Genomic DNA, 17,728 nt, shown 5'->3' with positions numbered 1-17,728 from the left:
CAGTATAGGATGGAGGACAGAAAAAAAACAGCAACAGGATTTTCCAAGCAGTTGTTCCATCTGATGAGCAATGTAACCAGGACAGTTTCCTCTTGGACCATGACCTAGCTTGCAATCCTCTCTGAAAAATTACCTACCCACTCCTCTCTTATCCAGAATCCTCCTACACACTCCAGCTCTGGAGTTCAACTATCTCCCTTTCTTTTTTTTTTTTTTTTTTTGGTTTTTCGAGACAGGGTTTCTCTGTGTAGCTTTGCGCCTTTTCTGGAACTCACTTGGTAGCCCAGGCTGGCCTCGAACTCACAGAGATCCGCCTGGCTCTACCTCCCGAGTGCTGGGATTAAAGGCGTGCGCCACCACCGCCCGGCCTATCTCCCTTTCAACAGGGAAAACCCCAGTCCTGAGCTCCAGGTGTCCATCGGTTTGTGTCACTTGTATGCTGTTCTTCTGTAGAAAACAGTCCTCTTTCTGTACTTCTCCTAGTCTCTGAGGCTCACACAGGTAGACTTAGGAGTGATACATCCCTTCTCTGCATTCTTTAATCAGCTACTAAATCATTTCCCAGGAAGAAGACGTCTAGGTTCCCACGCTCCATCTACTATCATGACCCTAGTCAACAGGCCCAGAGGCCGGTTAGCTGCTAGTAACAGTGTTCAGGGTCATCAACAAACAGGCCCTGCATTCTCCCTGGATCAAAAACATGCCTGCTCTTTTGCTGTGCAGTTGGTTGGGATCCTGAGCCAGGAGAGGCATAAATGTCTGTAGCCATCAAGGAAGCAATGAAAAAGTGCATACGCTTCTGCCTCCAGTCCACCGTCTGCCCAAAACAAACCCCCACTTTTTTTTTTAATAAGGTCTTGATATAACCTAAGTTGGCCTTGAACTGAAGATCCTCCAAACACAGTCTTACAAGCCCTGAGTGCTGTGATAACAGGTGTGTCCCATCACACCTGGCCTAATCTTCCTTAAGGACAATTTTTGCTCCCTGTTCAACAAGCTTTCACTTGTTCACAAGCCAAGCCATATCAAGTGTAGATTCTTCAGCTTTAATTTCAAGGCCTCTACCCTCCAGCCCCCACCGCAGTTACTCACCTTGATTACCATCACTTTCAGCTACCTACACCCCAGTCCTCTGCACACCCTGGATTAGGACCTTTGCTCACACTAGTCTCCCCAGCCCCTCGCCTAGTGAAATCGTCCCCTCTTCAAAGCTGACTCACCCACTGTGGAACGTCTCTGATCACTCAGCCCTTGACTGGCCACACTCCTACTGCAGTACGCAGCTCCACAGTTAACACTGACATCAGGTCCCCCTTCTGGTCTAAGGAACACACTATCTCTTTCACAATGACATACACAATGAGAGACAAACCCACTAAAAGGGGACCACACAAAAGGTTAATAAGCAGCTAGACATATCACTTTGGGATAGGGGTATCAAACCCAAAGAAAATCTGCAATGTTAAATTCTAGAACACCAACATTTCCCTTAGCAGTTCTCTTTGGCTGTGGGCAGTTAAGAAAACCAACCCTTTGGTAGAAGTATTTCAATTTCTGTTTCACAAAGCTCTTCCACACTTACTTGACAGGAGACATCAGCAGGGCAAGGGACTGCATAAAATGAAAGACCCCTGAAGGGTTATTCAACACTTTGATCTGAAATCAGAAAATGAAAAAAGCATACTGTAGAAAACCAGCTCAAGCTGGTTTACACATATCTAACAAGCAAGATGCTAGTCAGAGGACAGAGCTAAGCTGATTTACCCAAGCTGACTCCGAAGCACAAGGCACAGCTGGAGTAGCGACCTGCACACTACCTAAGAGCCGAGGATGAACGGCTGAAGGCAAACATCTGCAGCAGCTGTGATGGAACACAGCACTGCTGCTTTAAACAAGAAAAACAAAACATCCTCTTCTCTTCGAAATGATTTCGGCTCCATGTCACCAGAAATACTAAGGAAAATATGAAGGAGCTGAGTTGAACTTGACATACATTTTGATTCCTACTAGCTGAGTGGCTGCTATGAATAATAAAAACGGCCAAAAGGTGCTCGGCAAAGGAGAAACTATGGTAAGTATATGCAAGCTGCTAGCAGGCCTAAGACCTCCCTGCTATGCTGGCAGATTCTATCTCACAGTACCAACTGCACTGTGAGGTTAATTTAGAGAGTTGTGGCAATTACTACAGAAAGGAAAAACAGTCCTGGTGAGCCATCCTCTTACCAAATCAAACACTCGTGAGCCTACCAAGCTGGGTTACTTCTGAACTTCCGCAGCTGTCCTAATTTCTTCACCTATGATGACCCAGAAAGCGCTGGCACTAACTCCTATATACATGTACTCCTGCTTTAAAGGTTTCACTTAGGGAGCCAGACAGAGGGCTCAGTGGTTAAGAGCACTCACTGCTCCCCAAGAGATCGAGGGGAAGGTCTGGTTCCCTGCACCCAGACAGGAAGCTCACAACCACTTTTAACTCCAGTTTCAGGAGATCAACGCCTTCTAGCCCCTGCAGACACCTACATGTACACGGTGCACATGAGTCCATGCAGACACATAAAGCATACAAGTAACATTTTTATTTAAATAGTACTCAATTAGGCCTTTGGGGGATGGTTGTTTTAGACGTTTCTTAAGGAAAACTAATAAACCCCTGCCCACCCCCAGAGTCAGATCACCATCATACCTGTATGAAAGGAACGGCCCACTTACTGACGCCAGCTGGGCAGCGAAGAATGTGGTTGAGAAGGAAGAAGTGATCTCCAGGACAGCCAACTCTTTGTAACACCGACACCTAAACAACAAAGAACTCGTGGTTTCCCTGATTTCATAAACTCACGGACACAGTGAGCTGGGGTGCATGCAACCTTTCTACAGTGCCCAGACATAAATCCCCTCTGTAATACACCTAAACTTTCCAAATCCTGACACCTCTCCTCCCATGGTAAGTACAACTAAGTTTATCATCAAACATGATCAGACACGTGGTGAGTCAGCAGTCAGTCTTCACTTCCCTCTGCATTTCCTCCTGAGTTCAACTCTGACCTGAAAGTCAGAGTTCATTAGAGACACAGAGTAATAAGACAAATAACTTGTAACCATGTGTCATCATCAAAGAAAAGTCATTAACTCATTAAATGAATTGGCTGGAGAAGCTACAGAAGAAAAAACTATGAAATACAAAATAAGAAATTCTTCTTCAATTACCCAAGCAAAGAAAGACTTCTATGTCTGTATCTGTTCCCTTACTAGTTTCTGCAGCCAGAGAAGGATGTCTTCATGGAACTGGGCATCTTCACTCACTCTCCTGGTGAACATGAACAAGACACTGATGCACTCCTTCAGCTGACACACGTCAGAGGGGATGCTTTCTGTCAGTTTAGAAACTGTAAAAAGAGAGGATTAGATGAGTCCTCCTGATGGTATTGTGGACTTTTAGCTTCTCTACTTAAAGCAAAGAAACTAAAACATTACACGAATCCTAAATGGTCTTATAATAAAAACCTGGAGCCAGATATTGGATAAATGCTAAAAGATCAGAGGAAACAAGCCACAGCCACTTCTCACCTCTACCGAATCATCAGGCCCAAAAGGGAGGTGAGATCCTGTCTCTAAGAATCCTCAGACTGAATGCTCCTGAGTCCTCAGCCAAGAGGGCTTAGTTCCTGTCTCCTCATGCCTTATATGCCCTTCTCTACCCAGCCATTTCACTTCCTATCTCAATCTTCCTAGATTAATGATGTGTGTGCTTCCCAAATACTGAGGTTAAAGGTGTGTGCCACCACTGCCTGGCTATGTTTCTCTCCTAGACTGGATCAATCTCATGTAGCCCAGGGTGGCCTTAAATTCACAGAGATCGATCTCTGTCTCCCAAATGATAGGATTAAGGGTGTGTGCCACCACTGCCTGACTTCTATGTCTAATTTAGTGTCTGGCTTTGTCTTCTGATCCCCAGATAAGTTTTACTGGGGTATACAGTATATCACCACATCTACACAGTCCTGGTTCTGCAAGAATGAAATGTGGAACAGTAAGGGGGGGGGGGGGGGGGGGGGGGGTGTTGGTGTCTTGCTCCAAGGTTCTGAAAGCTGCAGAGTAAGGCTGAACAATATGGGGCAAAGTCAAATTCCCTGCCTGCAGGGAGGCACTTCAAGGCCATCAAATAAAGCTGCAAACATAAAGTCTAAGTTACAAGGAAGACCTCAGGATACTGAAGATGCCAGGACCAAGGGACATCCACCAAGGAGAGCGCCAGGCATAGAGTAGACTACAAGTGCTGTAGGTAGTAGAGTTAGATAAGGAGGACTACCCAGGGTTTCTGGGGTGCAGATGGCTCACTCAAGCCCCAGATGCCCAGGCATGGAGCAACAGGATTGATGCTTATACTGTTGGTTTTGTTAAAACAAGGGCCTGTACCCTCAGGCTAGATTCTACAACCTGAATTAGGCCATGCCTCCCTGCAGCTCTGTCTGCAACAGAGATTTAAGAAACCATCTATGCTATGATTTGACAGCTTTCAATTTATGATACCTGGCTCCTCCCTACTCTTTGTCATACTATACTGAACTAAATCACATGATGTGAAACTTCCCACCAGTCTAAAGTGTTACAAAACATCACATTTTTCTCTTGTTCTTGGAATTGTTCTAAAGACTTCTGGAGACTCTGCACAGAGAAATGATCCGAAGGTACTCCCCGGCCTCTATCATCCCTTTCATTGTGGCATGCTGACGCTCTTGTGCGGGTTCTCTCTCTCTCTCTCTCTCTCTCTCTCTCTCTCTCTCTCTCTCTCTCTCTCTCCCTCCCTCCCTCCCTCCCTCCCTCCCTCCCTCCCTCCCTCTCTCTCTCTCTCTCTCTCTCTCTCTCTCATTTCTCCTATCTCTCTCTTACTCTCACTCACATGTGCACGTGGGCGCGCGCGCACACACACACACACACACACACACACACACACATTTCTCCCATTTCTCTCTTACTCTCACTCTTCTGTTGTGGTTTGGTTTGGGGTTTTTTTGTTTGTTTTGTTTTGTTTTTTTGTTTTTTAGACAGGGTTTCACTATGTAGCTTTGGCTGTCCTAGAACTCACTATGTAGACCAGCCTGGACTTGAACTCACAGAGATCCAGCTGCACCTGCCTCTGCCTCTGCCTTCTGGGTGCTGGGATTAAAAGCATGCCTGGCTTTATTCTCTTAATGAAGCTCCTCTCTAAGCTTTACAGGGATGCCTCTCCTTTCCATTAAGGCCTGATCTTGTTTAGATCTCCATATATTATGTTGTTTGTCTAACACTCTTCCTCCCACATAGAGGCCAACAATGGCCTCCAGGCCCTTTCTCCTTATGAACCGAATTCTTACAAAGGGAATTACATGTCAGCTTTCTTCCAGACCAACCACTGCTATTCTTTTGTTATATTTAATAGGTTTCAAGGCTCTGATTTGGGGCATATGAACAATGCTGAGACTGTTAGAGACTATGGGGACTTCTGAAGTTAAAGTGAGTGCAAATTGAATTTTGAAGGCCAAGGTTAAGAGCAAAACATTGTGGTTTGAATGTGAAATGTTCCCTAATTTACTTCAATACTTGGTGCCTATCTGATGGTGACTTTTGGAAGGTTGTGGAACCTGTAGGAAGTGGATCCTCATTAGAAGAAGTGGGCCACTGGGGGCTGGCCTTAAGGTTCTACATCCTGAAGATGAACTCTATAGGCAGAATGTTTTACATAGCATGAATGAGAGGTCTGAGGATATGGTGCAGGGGGAGAGCAGGGCAAATAACTACCATGAAAAAAGAAAGGAATTTCTACTTCAGAACATTATAGAACATCAGCTACAAATTCAAGAAGCAAGGAAGTGAGAAAACAAAAATAATAAAATGCAAGAGAGAAACAGGAAAACACAAAGGTATTCTGGGGGCTGGAGAGCTTGCTCAGTGTGTAAAGCACTTGTTCTCGCAGAGGATCCACTGGGTTTTGAATCCCAGCACCCGCAAGGCAGCTTAAAACCATCCATAACTCCTGTTCCTAAGGATCCAACTCCATCTCCTGACCTCTGCAGGTACCAGGCATGTGGTATACAGACATATATGTAGACAGAACACTCAAACACATATAATAAAATAGATAAGTCTAATAATAAAATAATAATAATACATTTTAAAGAAAGAAAAGATATCTGGATGGTTAGTTTTGGGATCAAACGCCACTGGGACACTACTTAGCAAAGGCAAAGAGAGGCCGATTTTTGCCTTCCTAAAGGAGGAGAAACAACAGCCATGGGGAAGGGAGGCCTCGTACTACTCAAGAAACATCAGTAAACATTGTGTTGAGGGGGCAAGGAAAGAAAATACACAATGATGCCTTGTGAATTAATACCCAGTCAACTCACACCGGTTGTACCCTCCATTCTGTTCCACATTTTAGTATAAGAGGAAAGCTTCACTATTTACCTACCTTGGTCTTGCTGATAAACTGCTAAAGATCTCAGAACAGCTGAGCTATTGAGCAACGTGTAGATGTACGACTCCACTTGCAACCTCGAGAGCACAGAAGTGTAAGAATGCAGGGCCAGCGTCTGGTGGAGGTGCTCAGATTTGGCATCAAATAGCTTCTTCAGTTCTCCCAGGACACTTTCATTCATCTCTACTCTCTGGTAGTGGTGATGGCCATAAACTTTCACTTGATCTGCACAGATACCCTACCAGTAAATAAAGGATAAAATATGAAACCAGTCGAATTTGATGCAGTCAGGCAGCAGGTGTAAGACACAGGCTTCAGTACCATTTTCAAAAACTTATAATCACATGAGGGGCCAACACTACACATACAAAACCACACTAGCAAATGATGGCCATGTGTCAGAGAACACTGCCAATCATGAGTATATGACAAGTTCTGTAAAGGGTAACCCTATGAAGTCGGCAGGGAAACAGTAACGTGTGTCCCTAAAACTCTCACAACTGGTATTTACTTCCTATACTAAGAATACCAAGGCCAATGTGCTGCTATCCCTCAACTTCACAGTAGCCCAAAACACCTCTAGATCTACCTCACTCTTAACGGCTCTGTTCAAAAGGAATCCTCCATTATAGTAATTCCTCCCACCATACTCTTGAGTCTATCCTTTCATTTCCTTTTCTTGTTCTACATTTTATTTTATGTGTATGCATAATGCATGGATGTGTACCAAATGCATGTCTGGTTGCCCATGGAGGTCAGAAGAGGGCCATGGATCTTCTGGAACTGGAGTTACTAGGTTACGAGCTGCTATATGCATGCTGGGAATCAAACCAGGGACCTCTGCAAGAGCAACAAGTGCTCTTATTTCTCCGCTGAGCTTTTTCTCCACCCTCCCTTTCTTTTCAGTATTTCCAGATGTGTCTCTTTCCACAGAATCTACGAAAAGATATACAAGGCTCTGCACAAATGAAAGGTAGTGCAGCAAATCACAAGTGTCACCACTACTCTTCCAGCTTCCCTTCAGTGCCAAACTGTCCAAAACAGCCTTCTCCTCCTTGCCATCCCTCCAGGCCCTTAGTAATGATGGTCCTGGCCTCCAGGAGGGCATCACAGCTAGTGGACTTTCCTATTTTCTTATCATTTCTCAATCAGGACACTCTTTCCTCACTGCACATTTGTGGCATTACACCAAAATCTAACCCTAATAGTCTATGGGTTGAATTTTACATTAAGACATGGTTTGCTAGCTTAGACTCTGTGTAGAATATATGTCTGCATATATTTGTATTTAGTTAGCTGTTAACACTGCCCGTTAGGATCCTTCATGCAAAAATCCAGATTCCTGCCTCTCTTGAAAAATCCTAAGATGCAGCACATCACAATCATACAACTGTCAGCTAGATGTCAAGAGCTGCTGTCCCCTCTAGACTTGGCATGTGTTTCTCTGGTGACCACTATCCTACTCACCCCTTGCCTATACATTATATGCCTGCCCCTGTGGCCATCTGATCTTGTGATTCCTAGATTGATGGAGCCAATACCAGTGTAGGTTTAACACACAGACTGAATTCCAGACAGCACTACAGGACAGGCAGCTCAACTACCAATTCCCAAGCCCTGAAGCTTGACACACACACAGTCAAAATACCTGTACAGCCATTTGTTCATCCTTAAAGTTCCACAGTCGACTTTTGGCGTTCTGGCAATCTGACATCAGAGTAAGGAGCTCAGCTTCAGCCAACAGCAATTGCTTCCTGCATCGTGAGTAGTTCAAGAGTAACTCATAAAACTCATGCCTATCCTGATGAGCAATGCTGTCAAATTCTTCTACATATGACTCAACATTTTCCAGCCATGAACCAGGCTCCAAGAGTTTTAGCTGTTCTTTAGTAAATGGTACTAGCTCTGGTTGAGAAGGGAGTTCTGGGTAGAGTCGCTCACTACAGAGCAAGGGCTTCACCACCACCAAAGATGGTACTTCCACAATTTCAGCTGGCAACTCAGGATACAATTTCCTCACTCTAGGTGACTGAGAAACTTCTTTGGCTTCATAAGAACTGTGCAAGCTAGCATTCTGAAGCACCTTTGAACAACCAATGGCTTCTTCATCTTTCCTAGTCTGAGTTTCTCTGACTTGTAAACTTCCCATTTCCTGCTGAGTACAGGGAAAATCAAACTGTGGTGTGCTTTCTGAAGATCCCTGTTGTATTAGTGTGCTTTCCTCTCCCTCTGTAAAGTTCTTGGAAGGTTCAACTGTAGTTCTAACGTTGTCTCCAGGGTCGACCTTCATCTTGATTTCATCATCTCCATCATGGGCTCTGATCTCCCCCCTTTCTTTCAGGTCCTCTGTGTCACGTATCAGGGACCCTTCATCACCTACAGTCAAGGAGGTGAGTGGTATATCAAACATTTCACTTTCATTCCATCCACTGACATCTTTGTGGAGCTGGGAATCAGCTGACACCTTCAGATCATCTCCTTTGAGTTCACAAGCTAGAGACGGGATTTCCTGCTCTCTAGAAGTCTCGAGAAGGGAAACTTCATCAGAAGTCTGAGGTGCTTCATGTTTCTTCTTTTCCTAAAAGCATGGTATGAAATATAACAATAGTTGATTGTTTCGGATGAAGAATGTTTAAACTATACATAAATATCTACATTTTGACACAGGGGGCTTTCCTCGGCTCGCTAACCCACTTCCATTCTAAGGAGTACTTTTTCCCTTCTTAATAGCTCTCTGATTCCATTTCAGGCCCAACTTAACAGGCATCACCTGTTCTCTGTCTCTCCTGGCAGGACTGTCACCTAACCTGTCCTTCAGTTTCTCTTAAACTCGAATAAACTGTCCTTGAGCGTCCTTGAGTCCAGTTCTAAATTCTTTTATTAATAAGGGAACCTCAGTTTCCTCAGTAGCGTGTGGCAACCATGATGGGCCCAAGGAAGCTCCTCTGAAGACTGAAGTGCTAATCCCAGCCACCACCATTGTCAGCAATTGATAATGTGAACCAAAAACGGCCAGCAAGTTCCCAAGTCTGTTGAGCATTTGTGATGTGGGCTCACATGCACCCAGGGAACCAACCTCCCCACCACCTTTACAGTATCACCCAATATAGATGGGGGAGTCCCTTTCTGCCATACTTTCTTCTTGAACTATGACCCTAACTGAACATACTCAGAAATTTTAAAATGAAGTGCATTTTCAGGAATGTATCCTCCCAAAGGTGCCCCCTCCTCCTCCCCATATGACTCTGTGTAAGCTTCCTAATAAATTCAGAAGTGAACTTTCATGCCACAGAGCGAATCTACTGCAACTCCATTTTGGTTAAAGACAGTCAGCTTCCAATTACTTTGCCTACTTTAGAGAGGTAAGAAAAAAAAGTACTAGAAGACATATTGTGAATACAACTATCATCACAGATAGGGAAATAAAATTTAAACAACTCAAAGTGTTATCAAGCTACTTGCATAAAAATTCATGTCTCTGGTAATTTTAAGAAATTTTCTTGTTTCTTTTTAATTTATGTGTATGTATGTGTGTCTGACTGGATGTGCACCACATGCATGCAGTGCCCATGGAGGCCAGAAGGGGGTACCAGATTCCTGGAACTAGAGTTACAAGAGATTGTGAGTCCCCCAATATGGGCGCTGTGAACAAGACCCATGTCCTCTGCAAGAGCAGCAAGTGTTCTTAACCACTGGGTCAGCTCTCCAGAAAACGTGTCTTATATATAAAAACAGCCAAGCAGATTAAAAAGAATCTGTATTTATTCATTTTTTTTACCTCCACACAAGTTGCATACACATAAAAAATTTTTTAAATCATCCAGGGCTGGGAATATAGCTCAGTGGCAAAGTACCCATATTCAAGAAAAGACTTGGGTTCAATCCCCAGAACAATCAAAAGATAAAAACCAAAATAAAATCATTCCAAAAAAAAAAAAAATCTGGAAGTGTTACAGAAATGTAAGTCAATAATGAATACAGAAGAACACACTTAACTAGAGACAAAAAGGCCAAAAATGAATGTGCAAATCAACAGCAAACTCCACTCTATTCTCAATAGTCAAACCCAAACTACTTGGGGCTGACCCAGGAGGTCTGTGATGACTTACAAACCATGAGAGCCTAGCGCCTATGACCCATGACCATCCTCAGGGCACACAAACGTTGAGAGCCCAGCGCCTATGACCCGTGACCATCCTCAGGAAGGGCACACAATGAGAGCCCAGCGCCTATGACCCGTGACCATCCTTAGGAAGGGCACACAAATGATGAGAGCCTAGCACCTATGATCAGCACCTATGATCCGTGACCATCCTCAGGAAGGGCACACAATGAGAGCCTAGTGCCTATGGCCCATGACCATCCTCAGGAAGGGCACACAATGAGAGCCCAGCGCCTATGACCTGTGACCATCCTCAGGGCACACAATGAGAGCCTAGCGCCTATGACCCGTGACCATCCTCAGGAAGGGCACACAATGAGAGCCCAGCACCTATGACCCGTGACCATCCTCAGGAAGGGAACACAATGAGAGCCCAGCACCTATGACCCGTGACCATCCTCAGGAAGGGCACACAAACAATGAGAGCCCAGCGCCTATGATCCGTGACCATCCTCAGGGCACACAATGAGAGCCTACCGCCTATGACCCGTGACCATCCTCAGGGCACACAATGAGAGCCTAGCGCCTATGACCCGTGACCATCCTCAGGGCACACAAACGATGAGAGCCCAGCGCCTATGACCCATGACCATCCTCAGGGCACATAATGAGAGTCCAGTGCCTATGACCCTCAGGAAGGGCAAGCAACAAGATAGTAGGCAGCTCACCTATTACCTACTCAAACACAGAACCACACAAGTACCCACGAGACAAGTACAGGTAAGTTCTTTTATTATTTTAATTTAATAAAACTGGTTTACTTTTATGTGTATGGGTGTTTTGTCTATGTACGATGTATGTGCCTGATGCTGCAGAGGGTGTCTGATCCCTTGGGGCTGGAGTTAGAGACTGTTGTGAGCTGCCATGTGGGTGCTGGGAATCAAACTTGGGTCCTCTGCAAGAACAGGTAGTGCTATTAGCTGCTGAACTGCTGGAATCCAGCTCCAGCAGGGTTCTGAGCCAGAAGATGGAGGTGTGAGATTGGCAAAAAGTGAAGAGTCTTTCAAACAGATGGTCCCAAATAGCTCGAGCTGTCTTTATTTATTTATATACGTTCCAGTATGTTCAAGCATGAGCAGTTTCAACTCATTTTTTCAATCATTTTCCCAGAATCATTACCATTTACCCATTTCAGTTTCTTTCCCTCTTCCCCACTTCCTTGTTGCCACTAACTGACTTTTACCCTGTATCTAAGCATTAATTTTATACTGCAAGCCGATTGATTGTATCTAGCTAGGCACATCTTATTCATACTGTGCCCAGGCTGGCAGCAAACATGTGGTTACAATAATGAGAGACATTCAAGCCCTGTGATTAGTCCTTAGCAATATGATGCTCTTATATTTCTGTAGTCAGCTCTGAGTATGATACCATACTTAGAATATTATTTTTCAGGTGTAAGTCAATTTCTAATGATCTGCATATCACTTTTATGTGAACAGCAGCTGTAATCCTATTCTTCACACATTCTCAGAATGGTAATGATAATACCCAACTCTGAACTGTTGGGACCAAGCTTTTATTCTTTCTAGCAGTTTCTACTTGTACTTTTACTTCCAAGGGAACTAGGAGTTTTAGATTCCTTTATTGATATTTTGACATTGAAAAAAAAAATGTCTAACCATTCATTCCCTGGCACCAGAAAGATATAAGACTTTTCATGTCCTTTATCTTTTTCTTACATGTCTCTATAAGTTTTTAATGTCATCTTTTAGGAAACTGCCTCCCAAGTTCTTAAGTTCTTAGAATATAGTTATCTCTTTTTTAGAACAGTTAAGTAAGCAAGAATCATTAACCTTAGTGAGTTCCTCCTGCTTACTCAGGATGGATGCAAAGGCAGTCGGGGCAACCGAAGGGATTGGTTTCTGTGATCAATTGCAAAGATGCTTAATTTCCTTGTAGAAACTTTATTAAAATTATCAGCTTTTGTCCCAGTAAACTCAGCCACAATCACAACTGAGTGAACTCAGAATTACCATAGGAATAAGCATATCGAGAGTCAGAAAGGCCTGATGAAGCTCATGAGCTCCCTGTGGTCAGCACCCTATGGTCTGCAGCATCGCCTTCATGGGTCCTTGCCAGGTGGGCAGGATTCTCCAAAGGACCTTGCCACAAGGAGCTCCATTTATTCACTGTTCCCAGAGGCTGCAGCATGGCTTCTGCCACTGAGCCATCTCTCCAGCCCCCAGGTAGAGTCTCTTAACTGCTGCACCCTGTGCTCTCTGAGGGGGACAACTGTCTCTTTCTGAGAACTTGCCTGTGTTTCTGTCTACAATTTATATTGTTTCTTAAAACTTTGACATCATTTCTGGTCTTAGAAATACTTTTACTTACTCCTGAACCTTGGGCTTGTCACAGTCAAATGCCCTGAAGTGCTGTAGTAAGGCAGAGGAGGGCAAAGCTAAGTTAGAAGGACACACCACAAGCTGTCACCAACAGTTCTCTCCTGGAGACGGCTCTGGGATGTCCATTTCTGTCTATGCATGTGCACACGAACACATACATACTTCTTTCAGCAATCTGAAGATAATCGTGTAGATATGTTTGTTCTGAAACACACCTGGGAAGTTTCTACTCCAGACTATAAGCACCATTGAGGCCTGAGGATTTTCTTTATATCCCAAATTCCTAGAATCGTTTTGGGGGGAAACAATAAGTGGGCATTATGTATTCAATAATGACTGGATCTTGAGAGGCAAACAGAGACTAAATAATAGTATATAGCACTGCCCAACTTTATTCCGGTAACAATTCATGCCTAGAAGCAACAAAGGAATTACCTAGGCAATAGAGCAAGAGGGAGGACCACAGGGATGAGCGGGAAGGGTTACGGCAGGAAACATCTTAACCCAGCCTATCAATTACGAGATGCTCTTATTGGTTGTTGGAATTTAGAACTTAATACAGTTTTTTGAGACAGGGTCTTGTTACATAACACCAAACTAACCCAGAAGTCACTATGTAGCCTAGCTGGCCCGAAACTCACAATCCTCCTCCTTCGGTCTGCTAGGTGCTGGGATTACAGGCATGTATCATCACTCTGCCTTACTATAAAATCTATTAAGTCTGCTGAGAAAATCCAGATCTAAGATTCTGTCCTTCTTAACCTAAGTTTTCTAAGATGTATGAAGTCCAGATCCTCAGAGTTGGGGGCAAGTTTTTACAAAGAATCACACTAATAAAATAAAAACATTATTAGGGTATCCAATAGTAAATACCAGATACCTAACCACAACCTGTCATCCTGAAGTCACCTACCAAATATTTACCCCTGAGGAATGTAGGCCAGGTACTGCGACAAATCCAGAAGCCACAGCAATCTAAACACAACAGCACATGACACTCCACTTCCTGAACTTCCACCTAAGCCTTAGAATCTGTTCACGGCTCCATAAACAGATGCTAAAACACATCACTGTAAAGTTTCAATGATATAGGACTTTATAACCATGGCCAAACAACAGCCAGCATTAACAAATGTCTCTGCTAACCCTAAAGCAAATTAATTTCCTTAGACTGGCAAGTATGAGGGTCCTACTGGTATCATGGACATTTTCTATTTGTTTTCTTGTACTAGTTGTGAAAAAAAATTATTAAATTCCTCAGTGGCAAAGCTTGGGAATGTGCTTCAATGTTGGCTCTTGTTTTTTTTTAATTCAACCAACTTTATCAGGTGACTACAGGCATTGTGAAATGCACTGGGAACAAGAGTGATCCCTCACTCTGTGAGTTCACTGTCTCAGAGAGAAGACAGTGGCTGATAAAGTTGTTACAATCGAGAAGAGGGACGTAAAATGAGTGCACAGCGTTCCTGCCAGAGGGAGCTACACAAGGGTGATAGGGAAAGTGCTGGGTAAGCGCGGCTTAAACTCAGACACCGACAACATAAACTCAGACACGACAACAAGCACTAACAGGCAGAGGAAAGAGGTGGGAAGGCAGAGGCTCTAAGGCAGGAAAGTACGCAGATTAATACGGGTGTGACAGATGCTGAAGAGGAAGCCCAGGCTAGAGTCCTTAAATTAGTGCTTCCAATCCTAGCCTCTGCGAAATGGGAAAGCTCTGCAACTTTTTTTTTCTTTGTTCTGTGTTTTGAGACAGGGTCTTGCTATGTATCCCTAGCTATCCTGAAACTATGTAGACCAGGCTGGCCTTGATCTCACAGAGATCTGCTTATCTCTGCCTCCTATGCCCGGCCTTTGAAAGGTTTTTAAAAATTAGCAATTCGCCGGGCGGTGGTGGTGGTGCACGCCTTTAATCCTACACTCGGGAGGCAGAGCCAGGTGGATCTCTGTGAGTTCAAGGACAGCCTGGTCTACAGAGAGTGAGCCAAGACAGGCACCAAAACTACACAGAGAAACCCTGTCTCAAAAAACCAAAAATAATAATAATAATAATTCAACAGGCATGGTGGTTTATACCTTTGATACCAGTACTCAAACAAAAGCAGTGGATCTCGGTGAGGCCAGTGTGCTCTCTCTAGTCAATACGTGTGTGTGTGTGTGCGTGTGTGTGTGTGTGTGTGTGTGTGTGTGTGTGTGTGTGTGTGTGTACATATGTCAACCTAGCTTCAGTTCAGAGAACGGCAGTAGAAAGCAATGTGAATGTGAGGGCAGTTAAGCAAAAACCCTCCTCGCAGGAGTTGTGACATTGATGATGGAGAGTAATGGGAAGAACCAGATCAGGCAGGAAATTCAACTCTCAGTGAACGATTAAATTTGGAGGACAGGGCAAAGTGTGTGTGAGATATCTAACTGAAGCAAATGTCTTGGAAATGAGCTTTAACAGTTGAGAAAACAGAGTACTGTATGTGTATGTAGGAAAACTGCCTGAAATACGTTGATAAAATAGACAATTCATTTTTCATAAGACTTAAAAGCTTAAGATTTAAATTTTAATTTAGAAATTATGAAACAAAATAAAGAGAGACTCCTCTTGACTGACTGTGTTTTAGGTGTCTGTAATAAGCTATCTTTGACAGACAAACACATATATAAAATAATGGTTAAGCTACTGGACTGAAAGCCACGATTTCTGGCTTCCCCTGAGATAAACCATGCTAACTGCATGATTAAGACAATCGTTTAACCTGTCAAGGCTTTAGTTTCATCACTTACTAGAGAAAAAAAAAACAGTAGATTATTAGGATTTAAGATTCTGTTCTCTATAGATAACTCATGTTATAAACTACTATATTCCAGGCTCAAAGGGTTATGTATGGCTGGTTAACTGTTTGTTTGTTTGTTTGTTTGTTTGTTTGCGATAGTTCTTTATCAAACCAAGATACTGCAAACTTATTTTTCTTAAAATGTTTCTGACAGGGAGTAGGAAGGTGGTACACTCAGTAAAGTGTTTGCCATGGAAACCTGAGGACTGGGTTCCATCCCCACAGCCCACAAGCAGAGCCTAGGACATGATGCCCAACAAGCCTAAGCTAAACAGCAGTCCCCAGGTCCCAGCCAGAGACTCTGTCTCAAAAAGCAAGGGACCAGCTCCTTCTGAAGAGCACTGCCCAAGAATGACCGACCTCAGGGCCACACACACTCACCATTACAATGTCCACCCAAATCTGCACTCATGCTCCCTCACCATACACACAGAGTTTCTCTAGTTTTTAAATGGTCACAGTACCCATAAAAGGTGTGTCAGAAAGTTATGTTTCTAGACTGAGGTAGGAGGCACAGGTTCAAGCTCAGCTTGGGGCTACATAGTGAGGTCAGCTTGGGAGATATGTATATATATGTGTGTGTGTGTGTGTGTGTGTGTGTGTGTACACACATACACACACACACACACACACACACACACACACACACACATTCTTGTCTCTAAAGATAAAAGAAATTTCTGACTGATGTGCCTAATTCCATACTACCTTACAGAAAGGGATCCACACACTTCATTTACACTCTATTAAATAAAGTTCCCATAAATCACTATTAAAACTTGTTGGCACACACACACAAAGTTATACTTTGGGCTTAGTATAAGGCAAAGTTATCTAGACCCAGTGGCCAGGGATGGTGGCATGTCTTTAACCCCAGCAATCTAAAGGCAGAAGCAGGTTAAAAAACACTGTTTAAATACATAGATATAAATAGGTCTGACCACCTATCTATAAGATTTAATTTGTTCACGGCAACAAATATATAGGAGCAAAGTTAAAAATCCAAAATGTACCTAAAAACAAGTCAATTTAAAACCACACTAATGACATGCAACAATCCAGAAAACAGAAAACTCAAACTCATCCCTACTGGGTGGGCTCTGCCCTGAGACAATTCCTGGATATTCGTGCCACGCTGTAAACAACCAGGTTCATCGGGAGATAACACCGTCGCCCTGAATTCTGAAAACGAAGGACCGACCCATCACTGCTATCCACAAACCATTCCTCCCAAGCGAAGGAAGTCCCTTCTCCGTGCATTTCCAGGGGCTGGGAATGCTCCCATGTCACAAAGGATACGATAGGAAGTCAAAGACGGGGGCTTAGGAGGAAAAGGCTTTGGTGTGGGAAGTCAAGGAAATGAGCAGAAGATAAAAGCCCAGTGAGGTCAGGACTGGGAGGCGGCCAAGTGGCCCTGACAGCCGCCCGGCCCCGCGGCTCCGCGCGGGGAGCAGAGGGCTCGCGTACGAGCGACAGCATCCTCACCTTGCCTTTGGTCCGGCTGGCCTTGGCCTTGGCCCGGCGGGGCTTCACGGCCTCGGCCATACACTCTGCCTCCGAGACGTCGCCGTCTGTTTCTGTCAAACTCCTGCAATTCACGCAAACCGCCTAGTTCCGGCCTCCTGGCTGTCACGTGACAGATTCTCCACCATTTGGGGAAGGGAGGCGGCAACAGGAGTCCGTACGGGCTGCGACTTGGAACAAACTAGCTAGGGACGACTCGCGCCGGGGAAGGCCACGCCCATCCCCGCTCAGACCCCGCCCCGGCCCAGCCCTCCTCCCGCCTCCGGTCCCGCCCTCTGAGCCGCGGCCTGTGCCTCCGCCGCCCTCCGCAGGGTGGCACTCAGAGCAGCCCTCTGCCTCCGCAGCTCTGCAGAGAGGTGGTCAGACTGGACTAGGAAGTGCTAGAGAGAGGCCTTGGCAATCTGGCTTTGATCCCTAGATAACC

The 17,728-nt window shown here is 44.4% G+C and overlaps 1 protein-coding gene across 2 annotated transcripts in view; it reads right to left on the bottom strand.

Moving 5' to 3' along the window:
• Epg5 (ectopic P-granules 5 autophagy tethering factor) overlaps positions 1–17,396 on the bottom strand; it is a 102,276-nt gene extending 84,880 nt beyond the window's left edge. For both annotated transcript variants that reach the window (XM_052742627.1, XM_052742628.1), the window contains exons 1-6: positions 17,266–17,396; positions 8,100–9,029; positions 6,446–6,689; positions 3,247–3,383; positions 2,684–2,791; positions 1,583–1,656 (exon numbers count right to left, since the gene is read on the bottom strand). In XM_052742627.1, the coding sequence (XP_052598587.1) occupies positions 1,583–1,656; positions 2,684–2,791; positions 3,247–3,383; positions 6,446–6,689; positions 8,100–9,029; positions 17,266–17,325 (1,553 nt within the window). In that variant the 5' untranslated portion in view covers positions 17,326–17,396. The remainder of the gene's footprint in view (positions 1–1,582; positions 1,657–2,683; positions 2,792–3,246; positions 3,384–6,445; positions 6,690–8,099; positions 9,030–17,265) is intronic.
• Between the last annotated feature and the right edge of the window lie 332 nt (positions 17,397–17,728).

This window comes from Peromyscus californicus, unplaced genomic scaffold, assembly GCF_007827085.1.
Source record: "Peromyscus californicus insignis strain IS unplaced genomic scaffold, ASM782708v3 Scaffold_17__1_contigs__length_78620276, whole genome shotgun sequence".
In the NCBI taxonomy this organism is placed as follows: domain Eukaryota; kingdom Metazoa; phylum Chordata; class Mammalia; order Rodentia; family Cricetidae; genus Peromyscus; species Peromyscus californicus.
Note: the sequence above shows the minus strand (reverse complement) of the source record. Positions and strands in the feature narration are given on the sequence as shown.